The sequence below is a fragment of the Mesoplodon bidens genome (genome assembly GCF_964165515.1).
Source record: "Mesoplodon bidens genome assembly, chromosome: 2".
Taxonomy (NCBI): domain Eukaryota; kingdom Metazoa; phylum Chordata; class Mammalia; order Artiodactyla; family Ziphiidae; genus Mesoplodon; species Mesoplodon bidens.
In genome coordinates, this window is record NC_138177.1 from 103,655,511 (window position 1) to 103,671,218 (window position 15,708).

Below are 15,708 nucleotides of genomic sequence, written 5' to 3' on the forward strand. Positions count from 1 at the left end.
ACTCACTACACTTTTTTATTCTGTAACAGTTTGTGGCAGACATATTTCTGCTCATCAAAGAACCCTATTATTTCACACATTTTCCAGCACACTTGCAGTTAGGCAGAACCATGTGGCTAATTTTGTATAATGGGCTGTTAGCTCTGTGTTAAGTACCAAGCTAAAGCATTATAGCTCATGCATAAACATCTGGGCTTCTTCATTCCCTGATGAAGCAACTGTGGAGGCTTCATGTTAAGATCAAGATGAAAACAGTATGGATTCTTGAGTTACCACATGGACTACCAGAGTTATCACCTAGCTTTGTGGTTGACTTTGCATGAGCAAGAAATAAGCTTTTGCTGTGTAAAGTCCCTGAGATTTGGGAGTTATTATTCTAGTACAGCCTAGCATAACCTAAACTACAGCTCCTCTATTGTCACGTCTACATAATTGTGGTGGGTTGGTCACATATAACAGTCCAGGAACACTTATTTGATCCAGGCCCATTAATCCAGGCCAAAGTCAATGCTAAAATTTCCGCTGAAATTCTTGGTAAGATATGTTTTTTCTTTTTTTAATTTTTATGTTATATTGGAATATAGTTGATTAACAATGTTGTGTTAGTTTCAGGTGTACAGCAAAGTGATTCAGTTATACATATTACATATATCTATTCTTTTTCAAATTCTTTTCCCATTTTGGTTATTACAGAATACTGAGCAGAGTTCCCTGTGCTGTACAGTAGGTCCTTGTTGTTCATCAATATGTTCTCTTTATGCTGAAGCTAAGTTGATAGGACACAATCCTGGAGCCCCCACGTGTAAAGAGCCTACTTGGGTATTAAATCAACAGAAAGGACAACAAAACCAAGAGAAAAAGAGAGAAATTCTTACTTTTCTGAGTACCCAGATCCCTAAACTTTTCAGTCAAATAAGCCATAAATTCCTTTCTTTGCTTAAACCAATATGACTTGGGCTTCTGACACTTGAAAGAATTATGACTACTACCATAGACATTAACACAAAAGTCTTAACTTACTCATAGCTTAAACACACAACACTAATTTGAACTCTAGCTTCTGGGAGGAAGAGCACAAATATCACAAGAGGGAAGGGGAAGAAGAAGAAAGTAATATTACTTTTACCTTTTGAGCATGCACCGTTAATCCTCAGCAATTTTTTAAAATTTGTCTTGCCTCTCTTATGTGAAGTCACCCATCTACGGGAAACTCTTCCCAAGCCCCAATAAAGCCCTCAGAAACCATATACAAGCCACTAAGACTCCATCCAAGCCTACCCTGCCACTAGAAAAACTACAGCATGGTCCAAAATGTTCTTATATTCCACTAAATCAAAACTTCTATTCTAGGAAAACATACGCCCTAGAAGAAGACACAACAAATTATTAATAGTACTCATTTCTAGGGAGAGGGACTGGGAAGTGACTCAAATTTAAATGTGCTACAGTGATCATATACTGTTTTTTAATTTTTAAAAAATTAATGATAAAAGCATACCAAAAGAATTTATCCCCTCAAAGCAGCTGATCTCAGTTGGGCCTTCTAAGAAAACAGTCTGAAGTCAGCAAAAATACACACCAAGGTGTGACTGGTTACTAAGTCCCACAAATCCTTGCTTTGAATTTTTAACATAATATGCTTATTAGGTCAAATAGATCTCTGGCTTGTCTTAAATATGTAAGTGTAAAACAGGCAGGTTCCTCCTAAACTAAAAGTATTTTAGGCAATTCATCTCTCTCAAGAAATCTTCCCTTAGAACCCTCTTGCACTATTGGTGGGAATGTAAATTGATACAGCCACTATGGAGAACAGTATGGAGGTTCCTTAAAAAACTAAAAATAGAACTACCATACGACCCAGCAATCCCATTACTGGGCATATACCCTAATTCACAAAGAGTCATGTACCACAATATTCATTGCAGCTCTATTTACAATAGCCAGGACATGGAAGCAACCTAAGTGTCCATCTACAGATGAACGGATAAAGAAGATGTGGCACATATATACAATGGAATATTACTCAGCCATAAAAAGAAACAAAATTGAGTTATTTGTAGTGAGGTGGATGGACCCAGAGTCTGTCATACAGAGTGAAGTCAGAAAGAGAAAAACAAATACCGTATGCTAACACATATACATGGAATCTAAAAAAAAAAAAAAAAAAAAAGGTTCTGAAGAACCTAGGGGCAGGACAGGAATAAAGATGCAGACGTAGAGAATGGACTTGAGGACACAGGGAGGGGGAAGGGTAAGCTGGGATGAAGTGAGAGAGTGGCAGGGACATATATACACTACCAAATGTAAAATAGATAGTGGGAAGCAGCCACATAGCACAGGGAGATCAGTTTGGTGCTTTGTGACCACCTAGAGGGGTGGGATAGGGAGGGTGGGAGGGAGACGCAAGAGGGACGAGATATGGGGATATATGTATATGTATAGCTGATTCACTTTGTTATAAAGCAGAAACTAACACACCATTGTAAAGCAGTTATACTCCAATAAAGATGTTTAAAAAAAAAGAAGAAATCTGCCCTTAGAACCCTCCTACACTGTTGGTGAGAATGTAATTGGTACAGCCACTATGGAGAACAGTATGGAGGTTCCTTAAGAAACTAAAAACAGAGCTACCATATGATCCAGCAATCCCACTCCTGGGCATATACTGGAGAAAAACATGGTTCGAAAGGACACATGCACCCCAGTGTTCATTGCAGCACTGTTTACAATAGCCAAGACATGGAAGCAACCTAACTATCCATTGATGGATTAGTGGATAAAGAAGATGTGGTACATATATACAACGGAATATTACTCAGCCATTAAAAAGAATGAAATAATGCCAGTTGCAGCAACATGGATGGACCTGGAGATTATCATACTAAGTGAAGTAAATCAGACAGAGAAAGACAAATATCATATGATATTGCTTATATGCAGAATCTAAAAAAAAGATACAAATGAACTTATTTACAAAACAGAAACAGACTCACAGACTTAAAGAACAAACTTATAGTTATCTACAGTTTTCTGGGGTGGGGCAGGGGAGGGATAGACTGGGAGTTTGGATTGACATGTACACACTGCTGTATTGAAAATAAATATCCAACAAGGACCTACTGTCTCAGCTCAGTACTCTGTAATAACCTAAATAGAAAAAGAATTTGAAAAAGAATAGATACATGTGTATGTATAATGGAATCACTTTGCTGTACATCTGAAGCTAATACAACATTGGTAATCAACTATACTCCAATATAAAATAAATATTAAAAAAAAAGAAAAAGAAATCTGCCCTTAGTGTCAGTTTCCCTAGGCTACTGTTTTTGAAAAAATTTTCCTCTCTTCTAAGTCCAGAGATTCTCCAAGTAACCAATTATGATAACAGTTTTTATATGTAAGACATGTTTTGAATAGCATGTTATGAATCAGGAATTAATTAAAACCAAGTTTTATACAGATACAATACATATTATAGAAATTATAATAGATGTCATAGATAAGCTGATACTTTGTTTTGATGTGTGTGTGTTTCATCCATGTTTTCTAAGAACCTTAGGATCATGCACTATGATCCTAAGAGGAATTAACACTCTTCCTTCAGTAGCCTGAGAAGGCTTCTAAATGTAATGGGTTTCTCCAAATATTATAGTATTCTCTATATATCCTAATTATACATGTGATATTAAATATATCGTACTACTTAATTTATATTTAAATTGCTGATTTTAATATTTTTTACCCATTCTAGTTTTGTCATGTTTATATTTGAGTTTTAGTGAAAATTATAAAGTATTCCAAATAATTTCTCAAAACTTTAATTCACTTTTATTTAAACTACATTTTACAGTTAAATGATGAGGTACAAGATACCTCAAAAAATTTTAAGCAGAAAATCACCTCTATACGTTTTCAATCTTTCAACATTTGAGAGGCTCTGAGCTCTAATTACTGTTTAACAGGTGATCAATACCATATTTATTTGTAAAATGGGACACAAATCATACTATGGCAAAAGGGTAGTATTAGATATCTGAGACTGACTAGTATCCCTTTTCTTAATTGCCGTCCCTATATCTAATGGTTAACATGTTTAGGAATTACCAGATTAAGACAAATGGCCCTATTTGTGGGCCTCAGCTAAGTGATCCAGAGATAGAAAACTGAATCTAGCTGGGCCAAAGAGTTCTCTTACTGGAGTTTTTAAGTGTTTGGACCTGATACAGCTTTGAGGTCAGTACGAGAGCTGAATCTCTGAGACATAAAACTGAATGTTGGTGAGTATATTTCCTGCCATGTGGAGAAAAAAGGCCAGTCTGCACTGAAAGCATGAAGCCAACACATAAAAAAAAGGAGCGTGGAGGGGGGGAGAAGGAGGGAGGGAGGGAGGGAGGAAGGAAGACAACAAAGGTCTCTGGCTCTCTGGCTGTGCCTCAGATCCTGACTTTTTTTTCTCCTGTGACCTAGTTGCATCCCAGGACTTCCAGCAGCTGAACTGTTCAACCTCTTCTTGAACTCAAGTTAAAAAATCAAATCAAAAAAAAAAAAAATCAAAGCAATAAAAGACATCAATAAATAAATCGATAAATATCTCTTCTCAATAAATTTACCATTAAACAAACTAGCTCACTGGGGTTTCCATCACTTACAGACACAAATCTTTCCTCATATAGTGGAAAACGGAATGTAAAAGATATCCACATACAAGAGAATGAAGCTGTACCCCTACCTTACAACCATATAAAAACATTAACTCAAAATGGGTCAAAGATCTAAACACAAGAGCTAAAACTATAAAACTCTTAGAAGAAAACATAGGGGAAAGCTTTACAACATTGGATTTGGCAATGATTTCCTGGATATGACACCAAAAGCACAGACAACAAATGAAAAAATAGATAAACCAAACATCAAAATTTAAAACTTTTGTGCAACAAAGCCCATGATCAACAGAGTGAAAAGGCAACTGTGGAACAGCAGAAAGGATCTGCAAGTCATATATCAGATAAGAGGTTACAGTCCAGACTGTATAGAGAACACCTAAAATGCAATAATAAAAAAATAAATAATCCAATTTAAAAAATTGGCAAAGAATTTGAATAGCATTTCTCCAAAGATATACAAATGGCCAGCCAAGCATATGAAAAAATACTCAGCATCACTATCGTTAGGGAAGTGCAAATCAGAGCCACAATGAGATTTCTTACACCCATGAGAATGGCTACTGTCAAGAAAAAAGAAAGAAAGAAAACACCCATAAAATATTAAGCGTTGGCAAGGATGTGGAGAAATTAGAACCCTTGTGCATTGCTGGTAGGGATGCAAAATAGATCAGCCACTGCAGAAAATAGTATGGTAGTCCTCAAAAAAATTAAACATAGAATTACCATAAGATCTAGCAATTCCTGGGCTTCCCTGGTGGCGCAGTGGTTGAGAATCTGCCTGCCGATGCAGGGAACACAGGTTCGAGCCCTGGTCTGGGAGGATCCCACATACCGCGGAGCAAGTAAGCCCGTGAGCCACAACGACTGAGCCTGCGCGTCTGGAGCCTGTGCTCCGCAACGGGAGGGGCCGCGACGGTGAGAGGCCCGCGCACCGCGATGAAGAGTGGCCCCTGCTTGCCGCAGCTGGAGAGAGCCCTCGCGCAGAAACGAAGACCCAACACAGCCAAAAATAAATAAAATTAAAAAAAAAAAAAAAAAAAGACTATGGCTTGGCTAGATTTCTTAAAAAAAAAAAAAAAAAGATCTAGCAATTCCTCTTCTAGGTATATTGCCAAAGAATTGCAAGTAGGGACTCAGATATTTGGACACCATGTTCATAAAATCATTACTCATAATACGGAAAAGGTGGAAAAACCCCAAATGTTCATCAACAGATGAATGGATAAACAAAGTGTGGTATTATCTGTACAATGGAATAATATTCAACCTTAAAAAGGAAGGAAATTCTGATACATTTCCCAACATGGATAAACCCTTACAACATTATGCTAAGTAAAATAAACCAGTCAAAAAAAAAAAAAAAAACTACTGTATGATTTCACTTATGCAGTACCTAGAGTAGTCAATTTCACAGACACAGAAAGTATTAATAGAATTGCCAGAGCCTAGAGGAAGGGGAAAATGGGGAGCTGTTTAATAGGCAGAGTTTCAGTTTTTCAAGATGAGTAAGTTCTAGGAATTGGTCACAAAGCAGTACGAATATACTTAATATACATATTTATATTTCAGCTTAAGATACAGCTGAAATACACACTTAAAAATGATTGAGAGTAAATTTCATGTTAGGTACATTTTACCACAATTTTTAAAAATTGAATGTAGGGCTTCCCTGGTGGCGCAGTGGTTGAGAGTCCGCCTGCCGATGCCGGGGACATGGGTTCGTGCCCTAGTCCGGGAAGATCCCACATGCTGCGGAGCGGCTGGGCCCGTGAGCCATGGCCGCTGAGCCTGCATGTCTGCAGCCTGTGCTCCGCAATGGGAGAGGCCACAACAGTGAGAGGCCCGCGTACCGCAAAAAAAAAAAAGAAATTTGAATGTAAAAAAAGTGATTACTACAAGTAGTATTAGACAAATTCTGAATACTGTATTTTTTTTTTTAAGGGACATGCTTCATTCTCATTATACCTCTACTGGTGGTAAATGGTGAAATAGACTGATAACAAGAAGAAATAAGAGGACTGAAATATTTATGCCTGAAAGACCTAGGAGAAGAAAAACCAAATAAGCTTCAATGGATGTGAAGGTAAACGAAGTATTTCATTTCTTAAAAATGCCAGTTCCTAATTTTGCTTGATCTTTAGCATGTCAAGGATACACAGTATCTAAAATGTGAAGGGGACTATGCATTTATGGTATCAGCTTCATAGTTTATACCCAAAGAATATATTCAACAATTCATTGCTATTTAGGATGTGATAGGCATAACAATGTGATCTCTAATCAACCTGCAAATCTTCCAGAAGAATATTTTCAGGCATGTTCAAGACAGAAAAGAGGAAAATTATTTTATTGCTCAATTTAGACTGAGGAAGGAGCAGATTGGCACAGACTTAAGTATCATACTTTTCAGAGAAATTTTGTTCTGCAAGTTGATAACTTCTGTTTTCCTTCTAAATATTAGATTCTTAAAGCAGAACTATATAACACAGTCCTAGCTTCAAGTCAGCAGCTTAATCTATCTGATTTGCCTATATTTTAAACCTATAGGATCATGAAATATACATTTTGTCTCATTTTAGACACTCCTACACAATTCAAATGGCTAAACAAATAACTTAGAAATAAAACTATTAAAGGCATTATGAAAGAGCTAAGAGATTAAGTGATCTATATAGCCAACATCATTGACAACCTTCTTATTTCTTTATAGTTGTTTAAACAAGATCCTTAAATTCTTTTCACTGGAAAGCTCACTATCAAAATGTTTACCACAACTGGGTTGAACTTATTTTCTTTCTTAAGAGCTTTATGTTTTACTTGTTAGGTTCTGCTTCATTTTTTAAGGAAACAGTTTAATATAAAAATCAGGAATAGGCTTCATGATTCTTGTTAAGTTGATGAGCTTGAAGTTCTTGACTAGTAAAGCAGTAGAGTTCATTGATCGAATCATTTCACAAAAGTTTACTGTTGTATGCTTACTACAGGGCAAGTACTCTACAGGTCTTAGAAATACAAGACAAGATCAACAAACTCTTGTGAAGATTAAATGAGATTGCATCCTACATAAACTGAAAATGACAAACAACCCTAATGCTGCAAATGTAGGTTAGTAGTCTAGTGGATAATTAAGTTGGGGGTTGGGGGCATCTTTTAGGTATAACAGAATGAACTGAGATAAAATTAGAGCTCCAGGGCACACAAAAAGTACAAGGATAAGAGCAGAAAAAATGCCAATGATCAAAAAACAAACAGCTAGAAAACTGAAAACAAAAATAAATTTTTTTAAAATTAAAAAAACAAATAAAAAACAAAAAAACCAAACAGCTAAAATATTGTAACGATAAGTATATGAAGTCCAAATCAAACATATCAAGAAAATATAGTTATATTACATTAAAAAAAGGTTCTCCAATTGTCATGCTATTTCCTCTCCTCTGATAAACCACCAGAAGAAAACAGCTAATAGAGTTAAGGAGAATATTAAAGGCAAAAAGCAGAGAGAACTAACATTATGCTATCCCTAGCTCCAATTTATAATAGGTTATAGGAATAATAAAAGTAAAAAGTATTTATCTTAAATTCTCATAATTAAATTTTTAAACTTCCTTAATGACAAGCACGTTTTCTTAAAAGGAAGGACTTCTAAAATGTTAACCTATTATTTTAACCTGTTCTTATCTTTATGGAAAAAAAGATACAACTAGCCCTAAATTTATGAAGTACGTAATTTAATTTATATTTAATTGAATTTCTATAATTTGTTTATAATTAATTGTTACATTATAAACATGTGTTAGTTGGAAAGAGTATGTTACGTAGTTTTTAGATAATTTATTATTTTCCCTAGTAAAATACCTTAGAAACCCAAAGATGTCTCAATGGCCCTAGGTACTGTTGATAGAAAAAAATCCTCTTCAATGAGAATTAGTCATTCTCCCTATGCTGAGAGGCAGCACCAAGTACTCAGACTCCGCAGCTAGATTTGAGCCAGCGAGCTCTTTCTTCACCTCTCTGTAACTCAGTTTCTTAATGTATAAAGTAATACCAACATCTCATTGGGTTTTTATGAAAATGAAATATATTATAAGATGTGTAAAAGCACTGAGAATAGTGCTGGCACATTAAATCCTATGTTAAGTGTTAAGTAAATACCAAAAAGTGCTTGTTCTGTGCCAGGGACTATTCTAGAAGTTAGGAATAAGCACTGCACAGAACAAACAAGAATCTTTTTCCTTTGTGGAGTTTATCTTTTATTAGGGAGACTATTTTCTAGAATTAAGAGGCAAAAATTATTTAGCCAGTAAGTCATCTGGATACAGGAACCTAGATATTTACCAGGCAGGCTCAGGAACTACCAGAGACTGACAAGAATGAAAAAGTTCCCACAAGATCTAATTCTATGAAGAAAATTAATATAGGGAATAGTTCCTCCTGCTTGTATCCAGATGCCAGTCTTAGGGTTTACTACATTAAGCAGTTTGATCAAAAACTCAGGGGAGGCCAAAGAGTCACAAGTTAAACAATGGCCAACCAAAGAATAAAAGTAATCTCTACTTTCCACAAGTCAGTACAAAGATGAGCTCCCCAGGTTCTTCGGAGACTAAACAGTGAGATAGGAATAGAAAATTCTGATAAAGAGACATGAGAAAATAAAGACTAAATAGAAAATAGAAACTGGTTTTATTTGCATTATTCTATATCTAAGCCTATTCTAAATATTTGGGACAGCTCTTAGTAGAGCAATCTCTTCACATTGATATATATGACATAAACTCTAGTATGGACAGAAAGCAGTACACGGTCAAAGGTTCACCATATAGTTAGAGATCCTAATTTCTAAACTAAAGTGAAACACAGGTCATTCAATTATTTATACTTTCAACTTACATTCACTCAGCTCTAGAGGTACCAGCTATGTTGCCAGGGTTGGCAAGGTACAGAAATAAAAATAAGATCCAAGAAATTTGGAGAGATTTCTGTTCTGGTTAAGGTAAGAGTAAGTTTTAGGCTTCCCGCTGTCCAACCGATTTCTCTTCCAGTACCACGCTGTCACGTTTGAACCAAAAAGGAATGATCTGGGGTAGAAGTAGGGGAATATAATTTCATGCAGCAATCTCTATGATAGAATTTAATGCTGTAATTATTTTTACTAGAAAAAAATGATACATACTATTATGTATATAGAGCTTCTTTTTTTCACTTAAGAAAATTTAGTCAATCTCTGTCATACAAATATAATATTATAAATTTATTAGAAGAATGACTGATTTCAGTTTTTTATGTCTGCAAACAAAAAACATTCTACCAAGTGATTCAAAGTCCCACTTATTATCCATCAAAATGGACATGGTTCAACTGTTTTTTCTTTTATACAACAGGTTCTTATTAGCTATCCATTTTATACATATTAGTGTATACATGTCAATCCCAATCACCCAATTCATCACACCACCAGCACCCCCCCCCGCCACTTTCCCCCCTTGGTGTCCCTACGTTTGTTCTCTACGTCTGTGTCTCTATTTCTGCCCTGCAAACCGGTTCATCTGTACCATTTTTCTAGGTTCCACATATATGCGTTGACATACAATATTTGTTTTTCTCTTTCTGACTTACTTCACTCTGTATGAGTCTCTAGATCCAGCCATGTCTCTACAAATGACTCAATTTCGTTCCTTTTTTTTTTTTTTTTTTTGCGGTACGCGGGCCTCTCACTGTTGTGGCCTCTCCCGTTGCGGAGCACAGGCTCCGGACGCGCAGGCTCAACGGCCATGGCTCACGGACCCAGCCGCTCCGCGGCATGCGGGAGCTTCCCGGACCGGGGCACGAACCCATGTCCCCTGCATCGGCAGGCGGACTCTCTACCACTGAGTCACCAGGGAAGCCCCCAATTTCATTCCTTTTTATGGCTAATATTCCATTTTATATATATATATGTATATATATATATATATATATATATATATATATATACATACACGCACCACATCTTCTTTATCCATTCATCTGTCGATGGGCTCAACTGTTTATAACTATGTCTCCAAACATGATTAGATGCTTTATTTTTTTTTATTCCTGTCCTCAAACCACTACCAAAAATGAAGCAATACCAAACTAAAATAAAGTTAAACCAAAGCCATCAAAACAGACAAACAGAAGACAGAGAATAAACTGGGAGTGCCAAAATTATACTGCAAATTAAATTTATGCAAATAAAAAATACATATTTACAAAAAATATATTGCAAAATTTAACCCTGCAATATATTTGAAATGTAAATGTTTAACATTCTGAATATAGTTGTTATTCAGGAGACAAAAGAGCTGCCTCACTATGAAAAGAAACTGTCCTGGGCTTCCCTGGTGGCACAGTGGTTGAGAGTCCGCCTGCCAATGCAGGGGATACGGGTTCGTGCCCCGGTCTGGGAGGATCCCACATGCTGCAGAGCGCCTGGGCCCGTGAGCCATGGCCGCTGGGCCTGCACGTCCGGAGCCTGTGCTCCGCAACGGGAGAGGTCACAACAGTGAGAGGCCCGCGTACCACACACACAAAAAAAAACTGTCCTCTGCAGTAGCAAAAACAGGAGGGAGTCAACCAAAAGAATTTTTCCCATTAAAGAAGAGGAAATAAACAAGGCACACTTCTTCCCTTTGGACAAAACAGATACTATAAAGAGTAGCTGATAATCCAAAGCATTCATCCAAAGCAGCAAATCTCAATGTAGAGAAAGGGAAGGGAGTAGATGGTTTTCAAGTTACACAAGCCTCCTCCCAACTCTTCCTCATTGGAATTCCTCAACACCTTCCAATAATCCTGCTCTTGCTGAGAATCACTGCAAGTGAGAGCCACTGTTAGGATGAACGTGTACTAAATTTCTTTAGTCTGCTGGGACAGAAAAAAGATGCAAATCACTTAACCTGAGCATCTGTACATGACAAAACCTACTTTCTCACTACAATATTATATTTTCATATCATGGAATTGTGGGTTCTAGCCACTCCTGCTTCAAAGAAGTGGTGTTAAAATCTCTTTTTGCAAGTTAAATGAAAATTATAACTGTTATTATCAGTCACAAAACAGAAAGGCAAACAAGTTTGCCATTTGATTACAGTCCTGTTACTCTGGTAAAACCTTGGCCATCCTGAAACCCTTGAGGCCCAAGTTATTCTGGACAATTAAACATTGCAGATTGCTGAAGGTTTACCTTATACATTACCAATTTTTATTCTATAATTTGTGATAGAATTCTTTTGAAATATACCATCTTCTTTGCTTAAGATTACACAATTGTTGAAAAGACTTCAATAATTTAAAAATACAGGTGAAAAGTGTAAGTTCCTTCCCTTCTCATCCCCCCACTCTCATTCCTCAGAGGTAACCAGTGTAAAACAATTTGGGGTGTACCCTTTTAGACCTCTTCAGAATACATACAAATTTCACACATAGCTATATACTCAAGCTCAAGTAAGCAAGGAGGTCTTGCTGTACATTCAGTTCTGCAACTTGCTTTCTACACTGACAGACTGAGTAGCCTTTTAAATATGCTGCTACACCTGACTTTTTCAAATTGCATATTCCACAGTATTTTTCATCATTCCCTTACTGACAGGTACCTTTAGGCTGGAAACAATTTTCTCATCTGTTGTTTGCAATCGTTTAATCTTTTCTTTATTATTTGGCACTTCACACTGCCATCACATCACTGTACCGTCTGTAGCATTTACTTTCTTCACTTCTATTGGAATACTTAGAAACCAGAAAACTTAATGTGCTAGAGTTGAGATCAAATTATAAAGTAAATGAGGGAAATTTTTCATTGTTTATGCATGAATACATTTTTTTTACTGTTATTTTAACTTTTCAGAGGTTCTTAACACTTCTAGATTCCTGAACGGTAAAGTTCCCAAGTCAAAACTTTTGGACAGGTAAAATATCATCATAATTATTATTAATATACTAGGTTCCCTGTTTATATTTCCATACGGAAATTCCTTTGTTTAAAAAAAACACAGGAAGCAAATGGATCATGAAATTAGCATGATGCTACTATTTCAATAGATATCATAATAGTAGTATGTATATCATTATAAACGTAAGTAACCTATTCATCATACTAACCTATTTCATCCCTACACCCAGTCAGCTCCTTGCATAAACTGCTACAAATGGTGGACATATGTGGTTTATCACTCAAATATCCCCCTTCCTTCTGTGATCCACTACCTTAAATTTCTTTTGGGCACCTATCCCTTCCCCCACCATTAGCTATAAATCAATCTAATATTATCAGTTCGGTGAATTGTTCTGGATAAGCATATAATCTAACCAGGGTCAGCAAGACAAAAGGAGACTTTTGCTGGGATTTCAGGAGAAAAGAAGTTGATACACGCTTGTACTCTGCTCTCCTTCCATCTTCTTCCTCTCCCTTCTTTCACTTTCTTCTTTCCCCATTTCCTTCCCTCTCTCCTCCCCGAAATGCACAAAAGAGAAGACCATCATTCTTCCCCAGGATGTAGGGGTATGAAGATATGAAATCTAGAGCTATGGGGGTAAAAAGGATGGTACTGAATGAAATCTGAGGATAACAAGGGGAAGCAGAGCCAAGAAATGGAGCCTAGACACATTTGACCCATTAGTCAAAATATGCCTAGACTTTTTACTCATGTGTGCCTTGTGGGTTGGATTTTTCTGTCACTATGCAATATAAAGAATCCTAATCCCTCCAGCTAGAACCTTATATTGTTATCTAGTCTTCAAGCTTCAAACACCATTTTTATTGAATAAGTTGCAGCAAAACTACTTGTCAGGTTGTGGTCTAACAACGATTTTCTGCTTAAACAAAATCTTAAGATAAATTCCATTTAAGATTAAAATTTTCCCTTTAAAACTTTTATCTCCTAACACATATTCCAAAATCACTTTCATCAGTAATATCTATCTATCTATCTCTTTATTTATGGCCGTGTTGAGTCTTCGTTGCTGTGCGTGGATTTTCTCTAGTTGCGGAGAGCGGGGGCTACTCTTCGTTGTGGTTCACGGGCTTCTCATTGCGGTGGCTTCTCTTGTTGCAGAGCACAGGCTCTAGGTACGCAGGCATCAGTAGTTGTGGCTCGCGAGCTCTAGAGCACAGGCTCAGTAGTTGTGGCGCATGGGCTTAGTTGCTCAACAGCATGTGGGATCTTCCCGGACCAGGGATCGAACCAGTGTCCCCTGCACTGGCAGGCGGATTCTTAACCACTGCACCACCAGGAAGTCCCTATATATCTAGTTTTTGACACAAACTCAGCTCATCACACTCACTTTCTAAGTCTTCGAAACTCTAAAGAAATGAGAAACTGGAGAACTCTTCAACACTTTGCAAAGATTACTAAAGCAAAAAGTTACATGGGAATAAAACTGTAAAGCACAGAATTAATACCCAGGTATTTCTTTTTCCTGGAATTTTGCTTCCTGATTTTATGACTTTAAGTATCTTTCTGGAATGAAAGCTACTCATGATCTAGCTAGCAATATTCCTTCTGATACTAGGCAATGATTTAATTAAATGAGTCATTAAAACAAACCAGTTCCCTAGTTCAATCTAATGCTGATGAAAAACACAGAAATTAACCTCTGGTATATCACATTTATCTAACATCCAACTATTTAAACATGTAATTTCATTTCTGAGAACTGAAAAAAATATGTAACTTACCTCAATTGTTTTGCATAGTTCTGTTCAATTTCTATCCTCTCTTTAACAAATTTGGCGTATCTTTCCAAGAAGTCAATTCCCCACTGTGTATGCTTGTCTAAGCTGTCGAACTGATCCTAGAAAAGGAAGGTAAAACCACACTGAAAAGTGTAAAATTTTATCCACAAATATTTTAACCAGGTTCTGATATCTGTCCAGGCGATGAGGTATGAAAAGAGAAACTGAGGCTCTTCTGCTGGTCCCCACCAATCTCATACTTTAAGGCCTAGACAGAAATAGGTTCTTCAGCATAAATCATGATGTTTTTATGCCTGAATATCTTTACACATGTGGTTCCCCCTGGCTGCAACACTCTCCACAGATCATCTCCTTTCAATTAACTCTTTATTCCTCCTTTGAGATTCAGTTCAGGCACTGTGTCCTACAGAAAATGGCCCTAAAATCTCAGACTGGGCTAAGTGGTCTCTCTCTAGCTCCCCAAGGATCCCTATAAATTACTGTCTGTTCACTTGCAATACTATATTCAGAGCAGGAGCCATGTATTATTCTACTCTGAATTCCTAAGGCACAAGCACTATGCCTGGCACCACAGCAGGCTCTCAGTGAAGAATAATTTGAACAGAATCAAATAAACTTGGGTTCGAATTCTGGGCTCTGCACGTTTACCATATGTTTGGACCTTGGGCAAGTTACCAAGGCTCTTTATACTCTTTCCATCTTAAAATGGGAGTCCCATCACACACCTCAGTAGGATTATACTGATGTCATAAAGTGTTATGCAGTGCAGTAAACATGATACTAACACATAAAGATCACTGTCCTGAAAGGCTCTTTGCCTTCACAAGATATTCCCTTCTACCTGTTGCCTGAAAAACCATCATTTCCTATTCTTCAAGAATAATCTCCATATTGGCTAATAACTTGGTGCTCTCTACATCTCCCATAGCCAAAATCTGTAATTCTGGCAAAATATTCAGATATCATCCCTTTCTATATCTCTAGTTGTTTTATCTTTCCAAATCATCCATGGTTTAATCACATGTGTTATTTACAAATGAATCATCTCAAAATCTTTGCCTTTTATCTCTTTCCCTACCTTAAATCATTATAAAATTCTGCCCATAAAGGTAAAGTCTATCTAAACAGCAGAGAAAGAATTCATCTAGCTGTCATAGTTTGGTATTACTACTCTAATTCTATTCTTTCATGCAACTTTTTCATTATTATTTGGCTACCAAAGTAGATTTGAAAACAGCAAGAGAATGCACTGCTCAGTAAACTTAATTGGTATATTAGTAATATTTCCCATTATAAATTGGAATTCTATTTCAAATTGAAAAACTCTCAACAACA

At 36.7% G+C, this 15,708-nt stretch overlaps 1 protein-coding gene across 3 annotated transcripts in view; it reads right to left on the bottom strand.

Moving 5' to 3' along the window:
- Window positions 1–15,708, bottom strand: part of FNBP1L (formin binding protein 1 like) — a 127,435-nt gene that overhangs the window by 50,824 nt on the left and 60,903 nt on the right. For all 3 annotated transcript variants that reach the window (XM_081226580.1, XM_081226579.1, XM_081226578.1), the window contains exon 2: window positions 14,356–14,471. In XM_081226580.1, coding sequence (XP_081082706.1) covers window positions 14,356–14,471 — 116 coding nt within the window. The remainder of the gene's footprint in view (window positions 1–14,355; window positions 14,472–15,708) is intronic.